Source organism: Muntiacus reevesi, chromosome X (assembly GCF_963930625.1).
Source record: "Muntiacus reevesi chromosome X, mMunRee1.1, whole genome shotgun sequence".
NCBI lineage: Eukaryota > Metazoa > Chordata > Mammalia > Artiodactyla > Cervidae > Muntiacus > Muntiacus reevesi.
This window is the reverse complement of record NC_089271.1, coordinates 17,625,667-17,638,588: the sequence shown is the minus strand read 5'-3', so window position 1 is coordinate 17,638,588 and position 12,922 is coordinate 17,625,667. Positions and strand designations below refer to the sequence as shown.

The following is a 12,922-nucleotide window of genomic DNA, read 5'->3' as shown; positions in this document are numbered from 1 at the left end:
CATGTCACTCCCTCTGGCCTACAGATTTTCAGCTGAAAAATCAGCTGGTAACCTTTTGGAAATTCCCTTGCATGTTACTTGTTGCTTTTAATATTTTCTCTTTGTCTTTAATTTTTGTCAGTTCAATTAATATGTGTCTTGCTGTGTTCCTCCTTGGGTTTTTATCTTGTATGGGACTCTCAACACTTGCTGGACTTGAGTGTTTCCTTTTTCATTTTGGGAAAGTTTTTGGCTATAATCTCCTTAAATATTTTCTCAGGTCCTTTATCTTTTCTCTTTCTGGGATTCCTATGATGTAACTGTTAGTGCAGTTAATATTGTCCCAAAGGTCTCTGAGACTGTCCTCATTTTTTTTTCCATTATATTTTCTTTGTTCTGTTCTGTGGCAGTGATTTCCACCATTCTGTCTTTTAGCTCACTTATTCATTCTTCTGCCTCACTTATTTTGCTGTTGATTCCATCTAGTGTGTTTTTCATTCCAGTTATTGCATTGTTCACCTCTGTTCTTGAAATCTTCTAGCTCTTTATTAAACATCTCTTGTTAACTTCTCAATCTGTGCCTCCATTCTTTTCTGAGATCTTGGATCATCTTTAGTATCATTAATCTAAAATCTTTTTCAGATAGATTGCCTATCTCCACTTCATTTAGTTGTTCTTATGGGTTTTAATCTTGTTCCTTCATCTGGAACACGTTTCTCTGCCACCACGTTTTATCTGACTTTCTGTGTTTGTGGTCTCCTTTCTGCAGGCTGAAGGATTGTAGCTCCTCTTGCTTCTGGTGTCTGCCCTCTGGTGGGTGAGGTCGATCCTGAGACTTGTGCATCCTTCCTGGTAGGAGGGACTGATGCCTTCCCACTGGTGGGTGGAGCTGGGTCTTGTTCCTCTGGTGGGCAGGGCCATGTCAGGTTGTGTGTTTAGAGGTGGCTGTGGGCTCAGTGTGGCTTTAGGCACCCTGTCTGCTGTTGGGCGTGGGGAGTAGGAGGGCTGTGTTCCTATCCTGCTGGTGGCTTGCCCTGAGGCATTCCAGCACTGGAACTTGTAGTCTCTTGGGTAGGCCAGATCTTGTTGCCAAAATGCTGACCTCCGGGAGAGCTCACACTGGTCAGTGTTCTCCGGGGCCTCTGCCATCAGTGTCCTTGCCCCTGCCCTCACTCCCCCCCCCAGTCTCCTCAGAAGACCCTTCAAGACTTGTAGGTAGGTCCTATGCAGGTACTGCTTTGCCCTGGGTCCCAATATGTAGGAAACCTTGTGTGTGTCCTCCAAAAGTGGAACATGTTTCCCCCATCCTGTGGAGTTCTGCACTCAAGCCCTGCTGGCCTTCAGAGCCATATGCTCTGGGGGTTCCTCTTTCCAGTGCCAGAACCCCAGGTTGGGGAGCCTGAATTGGGACTTGGGACTCTCAAACAAACAGGAGAAATTCTGCAATATGATTTCTTTCAGGTCTGTGGGTCACTCATCTGGTGGGAATGGAATTTGATTGTAGTGAAAGTGGCCTTCCTACCATCTGATTGTGGCTGCTTCTTTGTCTTTGAATGTTTAAAAAAATGGTTTTTGATAGGCTCCAGTTTTTTTCACTGATGCTTGTTCAGCAGTTAGTTGTGATTTTGGTATTTTCACAAGAGGAGGTAAGCTCAACTCCTGCTACTCCACCTTCTTTTCCAGAGTCGAGGGGCTGCATTTAGTTTGGGTGCTTGCTGCCTCTTATCCCAGTATTTGCTGATCATAATCCCCTTTATACAGGGTGCACAGGTGCGGCAGCCCTTGCTTACTTCCAGGATCAGGAAATGCTTTGAGTGTTGTTGCAAAGGATGACACGAAACTGTCTTGTTCATTTTCCATCAAGCATGTCTTTGTTTCTCCCCTTTTTTCCTCAGTAGTTCACTATGTAAAAGCTTTGCTGAACCATGCCTCTTGAAAAGGATTTCCTTTCTGCAGTAGCATGACAAAGTCTCATGCTGTCCTGTTGTCCTGGATATGTCCCGTGTCCTGTATTCCCCTCTTGAGTCATGCAGTAGCCATTGTGCTTCATTCTGCCCCATTTTAACGAGGCACTGATAAAAGTCTCCATTTCAACCCTTGGTGGAGCCCCAGACAAGCTCCTTAGTGGAGATGGTGAGGCCAGTGTGCAGGTCTTAGCACAGAACATTGACAGGGCATGTTCCTCTCAAAGAGGAGAGAGGAACTTATGTCACCAGATTCAAATTTAATCTGCTTAGCAACAAGCTGCTCTACCAAGTTGCAGGCTTCCTATGAAAATAGCTTGCACGATTTGGAGCTGATGTCCTTCATTCACCTCTGCTCTGCCCCTTTCCATTCTCGTTTGCTTCCTTTCCTTTAACTAATTGCAGAACTTCCTATGGTCTTAGAATTAGCATCTGCATTGCCACTTCTTAATAACATCACTGGGAAACACATTCTTTTTCATTTGAATAGGTAATAGAGTCCAGGGAAAAATCATATAGGCAGAATGTCTAGTTAATTCCACTGCAGTGTGGTTTTTGACTCTGAGCAGATGTCTGTGGGGAGCAGACATCCATTTGAGATAAATTAACCAGGCTGGGGTTGTAAAAGTGTTTCCTTAGCATTATGCATTTGTCCTTTCTTGAGCAGGAACCTCTAAAGGGTGAATTTAGATATGATAGTCACCTGTTTAAGCCCTTCATGATATTTAAAAAAGATAATGAGACTTTGAAGTGTTTGGGGATGAAATTGTATGCTATGAGGGATTTGCTTCAAAATAATCTGAAAGGGGTGGTGTGGATGGCAGTTGAGATGAAATAAGGGTGGCTATACTGACAATTGTTAAGGGTGGTGAGGGGTACAGGGCTTTCATTACGTTACGTTATTCTGAACTTTTACATACACACACACACACACACACACACACACACATATTTGTAATTTTCCATAATAAAACAAACAGAAACACCCTACTGTAGGTTTCCCATTGTCTCAAGCTAGTGTCCAGCCCTCTTTAACATGCCCTTCAAACCCTGCCTGACACCTACTAACCTTTCCAAGTTCCTCTTCTCAAGGTGTTCTGGGCCCATGAAATGATTTGTAGTGGCCCCATATGTATATCCCACTTGACCTCTGACCTTTGCACTTGCTAGCTTCTCTTCCTATGACTCTTTTTCCTTCCCTTTCCATCCCCACATCCTCATCCCAATTTGTCTGCCTCTTCTATACCTTCAGGTCCCAACAGCGCGCATCCTTTCAGCCTTCCCTGGCCACCCTCCACCTGAGTGTGGGTTCAGTCCCCTCAGGGGTGTCACTGTTCCCCTCACTTTAGCTTCCCTTACCCTGATTCTAATCACTGCTTCCTTCCCATCACCCCTGTTGTATTAAACATGGTTTTGAGGAGAGGGATTATGCCTTGTTCACACTTCTGTCCCTGGCACCAAACACAATGCCTGGCATTTATATAGCAGATAACCCATAATTTAGAGAATAAAAGACCCACCCAAGGCTTACCGATGCTCGATCTCAGATCTCCCAGAGTCAGGGGTACCTGGCGCTGATGTGGCTTCTCTCTACCTTTTTGTTTATTCATGCCCCTGCTCACCTCACCTCTGTTCTGTTTCATTGGGATTTTCAGTGACTTCCTGTGAGTCACAGCAGCACAAGCCTAAGTTTGGACATTATTTCCCCAAGTTTCTGCTGCACAGAGTGGGGAAGTCCAGTTGAACTTGGAGCTCTTGATACTGTCTGGAAAATGACTAGGTTTGAAATGATGACGAATGCTGCTAGGCAAATTTTACTCTTTTTTAAAATTTTTAAATGTTTTTTAATTGAAGGATAATTGTTTTACACAATTGTGTTGATTTCTGCCAAATAGTTTACTCTTTACTGATGTGCTGTGTTGCTCCTCTGTTTTGACTGAAGTCTCTCTAGTTCACAACTCGAGAGGCATGTGATCTGTGTCATCCAGTTGTTGATAACATGGGAACTGGAAGCATGGTGCAGGAATGGTCATTACAACAGTTGGAAATAGGAAAAGAAGCATTGAATAAAATGTCTATAGACAGGGTGGATAGTGAGATTGCCATCTAGTTATCATAGATGCTAAAGTGAAAATGTGTAAACTTAGAGCTAGACATATAGCTTGGTTGTTTTACACCAAAATACAGCAAGTCACAGAATACATATGGTGTAATACTACTTATATAAAGTTCAAAAACATGCAAAAATTAAACAATATACTGTTTAGGAATTCATAACTATAATAATATATAGTATGCATATACAGGTATGTGCAGAGAACTGAAAAGTACAGCAGTCAGGATAGAGACTTTCTCCAGGCAGGAGGGAGAGATGTAATTAGGGGAGGCACATGGAGCTCTGACAGTACAGATAACGCTTTGTGTCTTGGGCTGCATGCCGGTTGCGTGGTTTTTCATTTTATTACACTTAATACTTTGCACATAAGCTAAATATATTCTTTGAATATGATAAATTTCCTAATAGAAATAACATTTAAAATAAATTCACCAGCAATTTTTAAGTGATACTATATTTTCCACACTTTGAATAAGGAAGAGAGTTTCATTTTTGGGTGTTTATTCCTGTTGCTTTTCCTCCACAGTTCATGGTGGTAATTTTAATCAATTCATTACTTATTTTGGACTAATGGTAGAATGCAGATTGCAGCAGCTCACCATTGGTGATCATCAGGAAGTAGAAAGTAGATCACCTCTCTCTCCGCCAACCTTGTCTCCTTGTTCATTGCAGATGTTGCTGTGGTGGACATGAGCGATATCTCCAGACAGCCTTCACTCTTCTACCATCTTGGAGTCCGTGAAAGCTTCGACATGGCCAATAATGTGATCCTGTACCACGACACCGATGCTGACACTGCTCTTTCTTTGAAGGTAAAGTGTGTTGTTCACCTCCTCCTAAATACTTCGTTTGGGGAAAGCAGTACTGTGAATACTGTATGCTCAGTTGAAATGAACATGCAGCAGAAGAGGTTGGAAAAAAACAATAAAGATTTGCCTGTGCAATTTCTTCCTCCCCACCCCAAATTCTAGCTCATACAGGTGACTTCCTGGCTACTGTGTAAGCATATGTGCTATTGATGTGTGTTTGCAGGCAACTTGAGTGTGTCTAAGCCCACTAGGAAATTGGAGGCAAAAACTCCTGATGGTTTCCACTGAAGCAAACACAGCCTTTGGAATCCTATATTGGGCAATTTGATCCAAACCTATACATTTAAAAAAATTTCAACTTGGACGGCAATAGGAAAATGTTTAACATTTACCACAATGGGTAGGAACTTTTAGGATCACAGATGTAATCAGTGTTTAATCTGTTATTTTCTCCCCAGTTTAAAGCCAAGCAAAACTGAAAACTTGTGTGTTCATGGGTAACTCAGTAATTATTGAGAAGTTTTTTAATGTATTTTTGCAAATTTGATAAAAACTTTTAGAATAGCGGTACTTTTTTCTTAAAAAAAAAAAAGTTCCTGTTTGTAAAATCTGAAGGTTGAATGTGAGTTATTACAAAATTTAGCTAGTACTAATATTGTTTAGATGGTTAAATAGCATTACCAACTCAATGGGCATGAATTTGAGCAAACTTCAGGAGATAGTGGAGGACGAAGGAGCCTGGTGGGCAATAGTCCATGGGATCACGAAAAGTCGGACATGACTTAGCAACTGAACAATAATATTGTTTAACATCTTAGCATCAGTCAGGAAATCCTGGTTTATGTTAAGTCATTTCAGGAATAAAGGATTAGTTTGTTTACAGCAGTGTTACTCAACCTTGACTGCACTTCAGAATCATTTGGGGAGTTAATAAATGTCCTAGTACCTAGGCCACGCCAAGACCAATTATGTCACAGTCTCTAGGGGATTTTTTTTAACCCCCAAAATGTGCAGCCAGGAGTGAGAACCAGTGGTTCAGCCTTAACCTTCACAGACATCATTTCTAAATGTCCAACTCCCTTAGAATTAAAAATCACTGGTATATAAATGACACAGTTTTGTGATGGCAAATTGGGCATTTTAGTTTGTTTCCTAATGTCCAATATTAACCAGATGTGTGTGGGTTCTGTAATAATTTGAAATTATTCCTAGTAGAAATACTACCTGTCTCAGATGTGTGACCTGTATGTATTATACATCACATACACCTGATACAGGTGTGTCCTCTGGCATCCTAGCACAGTACTGTATTTTAAGTCATTCGTGTAACAGTGGAAGAGGAAACTGTTTTGTTGTTATACCTTACATTGTAAAGTAGTTTCCCAAAAGGCTATAAACCAATCTAAATTACTGTAGGTATTTAGATTTCTTTACTGATTTTAACTAAAGTAGTTACGCTTAGCAATATTTAGAATTAGAAAATGTGAAAGGGTGGATAATATTAAGCTGTATTTTGATGAAAAACATGACATGAAATCTGAGTGTATCATATTTTCCCCAATTCAATCCTTTTTTTCCTCTTTTGTGCCTTAGTGAACTCCTCTGGAAAGTCCCATGACCTAGATAAGTTTTAATTTTTAATGATACAGAAAAATACTTCCTAAAATGGAAATGAGTACTCATTGTATCTGACGGCAGAAGAAGTGATCTGCACTTGTCAGAAAGTAGAAATCTCAGAACACATAAAACACATTTTACAGGACAGCTATTTAATTATGTTTTCTTTTGTCAGCAAATGGCTTGCAGCATATAAATAATACATAGTTGAGGGCTGCATAACTGTTATGCTAAGTTAACTGACTGAAACCATTGTCATTGAATTTGAGTGTGAAAATTCCTATAGTGAAAATATGTAAATAAAATATCTATAGTGCGGTGTCAGGAATTCTATCAGCAGCACCTCTTCTGTCGGAAGGCTGACTGGGGGTGGGAGGGTGACCTGCAGCCTTCACATTGATGACACGAATGGTTCTAGACCCGAGGACACAGTGGGCCACCCATGCACTTTGTTGCTGTCCCTGAGAAGGCAAGGCGCAGGGCATTCACAACCCTGAACTTGAATCTCAAAATATCTGGACAGAAGTATTGCCACTGCTACAGGAAAATCCTTATAACCAAATATGTCTCCAGGAGTCCCAAAGCTAACAAATCATGGTAAAATTTCCTTAGAACATAAATTTTACACTTCTTGGAGCTCCATTCTATTTGAAGCTTTTTACGGTGGGGGGGTGGGGGTGGTGGGAGGTCTGAAATGAATAACTCTTGCTCTAAAGTGGGTTTCAGATGATGGCATGGGGACAAAGTGCTTATGGAAATTAACTGTTCTGGAAAAAAGCTACATTGATCCTATCTTTTCTTTACAGGATATGGTAGCTCAAAAAAACACAGTAAGTATTGTATTTTCAGATTTTTAACTTTGTGAATGTAAACATGTAAAATGCTTGCCTGGGTTTATCTCTGGGCTTTCTACCCTGTTTCATTGATCTACGTTTCTATTTTTGTGTGTGCCTGTATCATACTGTCTTGATGACTATAGCTTTGTATTATCATCTGAAGTCAGGGAGCCTGATTCCTTCAGCTAGATTTTTCTTTCTCAAGATTGTTTTGGCTGCTTGGAGTCTTTTTTGCTTCCATACAAATTGTAAAGTTTATTGTTCTAGTTCTGTGAAAAAATACCATTTGTAGTTTAATAGGGATTGCATTGAATCTATAGATTGCTTTGGATAGTATAGTCATTTTCACAATATTGGTTCTTCCAATTCAAGAACATGGTGTCTCTCTCCATCTGTTTGTGTCATCTTTGATTTCTTTCATCAGTGTCTTATAGTTTTTAGAGTACAGATCTTTTACCTTCTTAGGTAGATTTTTTCCTAGGTATTTTCTTCTTTTTATTGTGATACTAAGTGGGATAGTTTCCTTAATCTGTCTTTCTGATCTTTTGTTGATAGTGTATAGGAATCCAAGAGATTTCTGTATATTAATTTTGTATTCTGCAACAATACCAGATTCATTGATGAGCTCTAGTAGTTTTCTGGTAGCATTTTTAGGGTTTTCTATATACAGTATTATGTCATCTGCAAACAGTTAACAGTTTTACTTCTTCTCCAATTGAATTCCTTTTATTTCTCTTTCTTTGTGGATTGCTGTGGCTAGGATTGTACCTATTGGCTGTATTTCTCAGGGGGACAGCTGGAACCCCCTACCCCTCAAGCTGCCAACTGGCTCATCCCCACTCAGCCTCCCAGCTCTGTCTCTGAACAACTTTGGTCAGTCATTCCATCCCTGAACCCAATCCTCAGTGCCCTCATGGGTAAAATGAAAAGGTTGAACTCAGTCATTTCATTCATAGATAACTTCCAACTCATTGTCTGTGTCCCGTATTTGTTGTACAAGTGAAAAGACAGAACTTGGATTTAATACACAGAACATCACGGAAACCGTTATTCCTTAAAGCAAGAATTACATTAAGGCCAGGTACAAGGAACACAACTCTTCTGCATCTTGACCGTTGGTTGTGTCAGAGACTAGAAACCTTTTTGTTCTTCAGGAGACTTAGCAACATTCTGTTACCATTCCACTATATATTCTCCCTTTTGGTACATTCTCCCTTGTCTATAAACACCTAGGAATTCCTTCACATTCTTGGTAATTCTAATTAGACCATAGCATCATTCTCCCTAGGTTTTTGTTTGTTTTGCTGGTTTTTTAGGAATAAACTGATAGTAAAGGATTTGGCAACAACTGTCTCTGCTATGTTTGACATTACTTTAGAATTTGGTGCCCAGTCCTGGTTGTCATGCTTGATGGGGTGTGAAATTTTTGAGCATTCAGGAGAGCAAAATAAAGGACCAGAGGTGACTGGAAGGGTTGAAAATAGCACCTAAAAGGAAAAGTTGAAGTGAAACAAACCTCAAGAGGTATGGTTCATGGTCTTTTTCAAAGGTTACCCCTTTTCACAAAGCTGGGAGGCAGTTATTTGTACTCCAAATGGCATGGAACTAGGGCAAATGGAAAAAAGGTTGGGATCAGCAGAATGCACATCTTACAGTAATGGTGATTAAACACTGAAATAGAATGTCAGAGTAAATCAGCTGACTTTTATGAAGAGTTTGTTCACTGGTCCCTTCCATATGGATGGGGGTAATGCTGCCTGAAAGCAGAGGTATGGTTTGTATGACACCAGAGGTTTGCAGAGAGAATCTGATGACACTGTGGGACTATGATAACTGGACAGCTTTTAACAGAAAGAGATACAACATAGTTGTGGTTGGTGAATTATAAAGTCCTGTGAGTCAGGTACAGATTAAATGCCACACAGTGAACATGGAGCTGGGTGCTTGAAGTGATTTATGAATGTATGAAAACCAAGATGCTTTGAGATCTCTGTCTTCAGGGAGTATTTCATGTTTTTAGAATTGTGCCTGATGATGTATGGGACTTGGCTTCACATGGTAGAGGGATGGTGTGTTAGTAAGGGTTCTCTAGAGAAACAGAACTAATAGGAGATAGAGACATCTATTATGAGGGTACCTGAGAAAGCCAGTCATGTAATTCAGTTTAAGTCCAAAGGCCTGGGCAGCCAATGGGGTAGATCAGAGAAGATCATATGAGTGTCCCAGATCAAGCAGTTTGGCAGGCAAAAGAGGCTGAATTCCTCCTCCTTCTGCCTTTTGTCCTGATTAGGCCTCAGCAGATTGGAGAATGCCCACCCACAGCGGGGAGAGCAGTCTACTTTACTGAGTCCACTGACCCAAATGCTAATCACATTCAGAGACACCCTCCCAGACATGTGCAAAAATAATGTTTAATCTGAACACCATGTGGCTGGTCTAGTTGACACATAAAATTAGCCATCACAGATAGCTTCCATTTGCTCCTGTTTCTGGGAGCAGTTGCTTTGCAGGAATGCAAAGGATGGGAAGCCAGTCTGTAGGCTTTAGACTGGACCAGACCTGCAGCCCTTCTGGGCTCTTCTGGTCTTTGGAAACATAGTATCACCTTTCATGCTCACCTCTTTTTCAGATGATGCTTATGGTCTTGTCTTCCAGGTTTGTTTTTTTAACTCTTTATTTAGGTATAAATGACATATTGTAAAAATTTACCTGTGTGCACAACATCCAATGGCTTTTAAGAGTTGTGCAGCCATCGCCACAATCCAGTTTTAGAGCATTTCCATCACCCTGCAATATACTTGTTTTCAGACAACCCTAATTCCTATCCCAGCCCCAAGCAACCACTTATTTGCTTTATGTGTTACAGATTCACCTTTTCAGGACTTTTCATAGAAATGGAAGGATATGTGGTCTTCTGCATCTAGTTTCTTTTACTTGGCATGATATTTGTGAGGTTCATCCATGATGTAGCATGTATCAGTGGTTCCTTTTTATTGCTGAAAAGTATTTATTGTATGTCCACGTATTTATAGCAATACTTTCTTCAGTTGATGGACTTTTGGATTGTCTCCACTTTTTAGTTATTTTTCATAATGTTGTTATAAACATTCTGGTGTTTGTGTTGGAAATATGTCTTCGTTCCTCTTGGGTAGATACCTGGGAATGGAATTGCTGGATCATATAGTAAATATATGTTTAAGTTTGTAAGAAACTATCAAAATAATGTCCAGGGTGGCTGTACCATTTTACTTTTCCTTCACCAGTGAGAGATCTAGCTTCTTCACATCTTCATCATTACTTGGTATTGTCTGTCTTTTTATTATATCCATTTTAGCATGAAGTGGTATCTCACTGTGGTTTTGTATTTCCCTAGTGAGTCATGATGTTGAGCATCTTCTCATGTGCTTATTAGCCATTCATAGTCTTTTTTGGTGAAATTCTTTCTTTCAAATTTCTTTCAAGAATTTCTTTCAAAAATGCTTTCAAATCTTTTGCTTATTTTTAGTTGAATTTTTTGTCTTATTATGGAGCTGTTAGAGTTCTTTGTGCTTCTGGAAGCAAGGCCCTTTTCAGAGACTTCATCAATTACTTATTTTATGCCTCATTTATCAGAGAACGCTTAGCCTGACCCAAGGTCACAAAGAATTACTTCTATGTTTCCTTTTAAAATTTATAATTTTGGCCCTTACATTTATTCCTCTGACCCATTTGATTTAATTTTTGTGTCTGGTGTGAGGTTGGGTCCAACTTCTTTCTTTTACATGTGGCTATCCAGTTGTCCTGGTACCATTTCTTAAAAAGATGATTCCTTCCCCATTATATTTTCTTGGCACCTTTGTCAGAATCAACTGACTGTAAATTTAAGGGTTTGTTTCCGGACTTGAAATTATGTTCCATTGACCTGTAGGTTTACCCTTATGTCAGTTCCATGCTGTTTTGACTAGTGTAACTTTATAGTACTTCTTAAAATCAGGAAATCTGTCTTTGTTCTTCCTTTTCAACACTGTTTTGGCCATTTGAGGTCACTTGCAATTCCATGTGAATTTGAGAGTCAACTTTTTCATTTCTACAAAAAAGACCATTGAAATTTTGATAGGGGTTGCATTGTATCTGTTTATCACTTAGGTGGTATTGGTATATTAATATTGTTTTCCAATGCGAAAACACAGGATGTCTTTTTGTTTATTGAGGTCCCCTTTAATTTCTCTCAACAGTGTTTTATAGCTTTCTGTGTACAAGTCTTTTTCCCTTCTCAGTTAAATTTATTCCTAGATATTTTCTTCTGAATATTCTTGTAAAGGAAATTTTCTTAATTTCCTTTGCAAGGTTTATTTTTAAAGATACTTTTCATAGAAATCTTTATCACATCATGTTTTGCTTCATAATTCAATATTTGAGTTAAAATATAATTCGGTTTTTGATCGGAATTCCATAAAAATGACTTCATATATTATTTTTATCCATTTTCTTTCTTAGAGGCTATTTTCTGCTGCTTAGTGATAACAAAGATAGCCCCTGTCAGCATTTTATCACTTCAGAAGACTTGTTTATATGATGAGAGATCAAAAACAAGAGTGAAATTATAGCCTTTATGTAAACAAGAGTGAAAGTATAGCCAACCCCAAGACTCCTTTATCTATTAAACCTTGGAACTTCCTGGTAGTTTGTTATTGTTGTACATAGTCCACAGGTATTCTTTGTCTTAATTTTCCTTTGTAAAAATAACTATACCTTCAAAGATACATTATATTTTGTAGGTTGATTCTCCCCAGAAAGTAAACTGTGAGACTGAGTTCAGTGAACAGGAAATTTATTGAGGAGTGCCCTTGGGATCACCTGTGAGGGAGAGTAGGGCAGGAAGCAGGATTGGGCAGAAAGAGAAATCCCACTGGGATGCAAGCCCAGTGGAAGCCTTTCCTGACCTCCCTGAGGAGCTGGAGTTTCCGAGTAGTTCTGAGTTGTGACAAGGTGGCCAGGCCTTTATACTCCTACATCCATCCCTCTCTGGAAGGAGAATGAATACTGGGTGAGGTGCTCTCTGCACCTGCGGCAGTTCCAGAAGTGGCTGGCGGCAGGGGTGAGAGCTGCAGTGTTCTCAGTAGCTAGGATAATACATCTTCCTTAAAAGGGCAGTCTGGGTGTGCACCTGAGTGTCCACTGCATTGTAATCATTTCATTTGAGAAATATATGAATCATATGTACCCTAAGACTAAGGCATATACCTCGAAGGCAGAGATGCACAGAAGTGATGTTTTCTTTTGAATCGGTGGGTGATTATTCAGAACCTGTATATAGCCTCACCAGAGAGGGAAAATGGGGACATAAACCTTCCTTGACCCTCAGGGAAATGACCAGGAGAAGATGAAGTGTTCCACCCAGTACATGGAGAAGAGATAGTTCAAAGTAAACTGGACCTTACTTTCATTTGTCATGTCTTAAAGCCAGAGTTGAGAGCTGGTCCTTTAAAAGCAGAGTTAAATTTCCAAGCTAGGATCATGTTATTAAAAAACTAATCTGGTTCTTGACCTCTGGATTATTTTTTTTTTCTGGAAATCCAGTCAGATTTAAAAGACACTCATTGTTCATCAAAATAGTTATCT

At 39.7% G+C, this 12,922-nt stretch overlaps 1 protein-coding gene across 1 annotated transcript in view; it reads left to right on the top strand.

Annotated features, from left to right (window-relative positions):
- Positions 1 to 12,922, top strand: part of MAP3K15 (mitogen-activated protein kinase kinase kinase 15) — a 138,708-nt gene that overhangs the window by 26,182 nt on the left and 99,604 nt on the right. The window contains exons 2-3 of the mRNA XM_065914927.1: positions 4,732 to 4,871; positions 7,292 to 7,315. Coding sequence (XP_065770999.1) covers positions 4,732 to 4,871; positions 7,292 to 7,315 — 164 coding nt within the window. The remainder of the gene's footprint in view (positions 1 to 4,731; positions 4,872 to 7,291; positions 7,316 to 12,922) is intronic.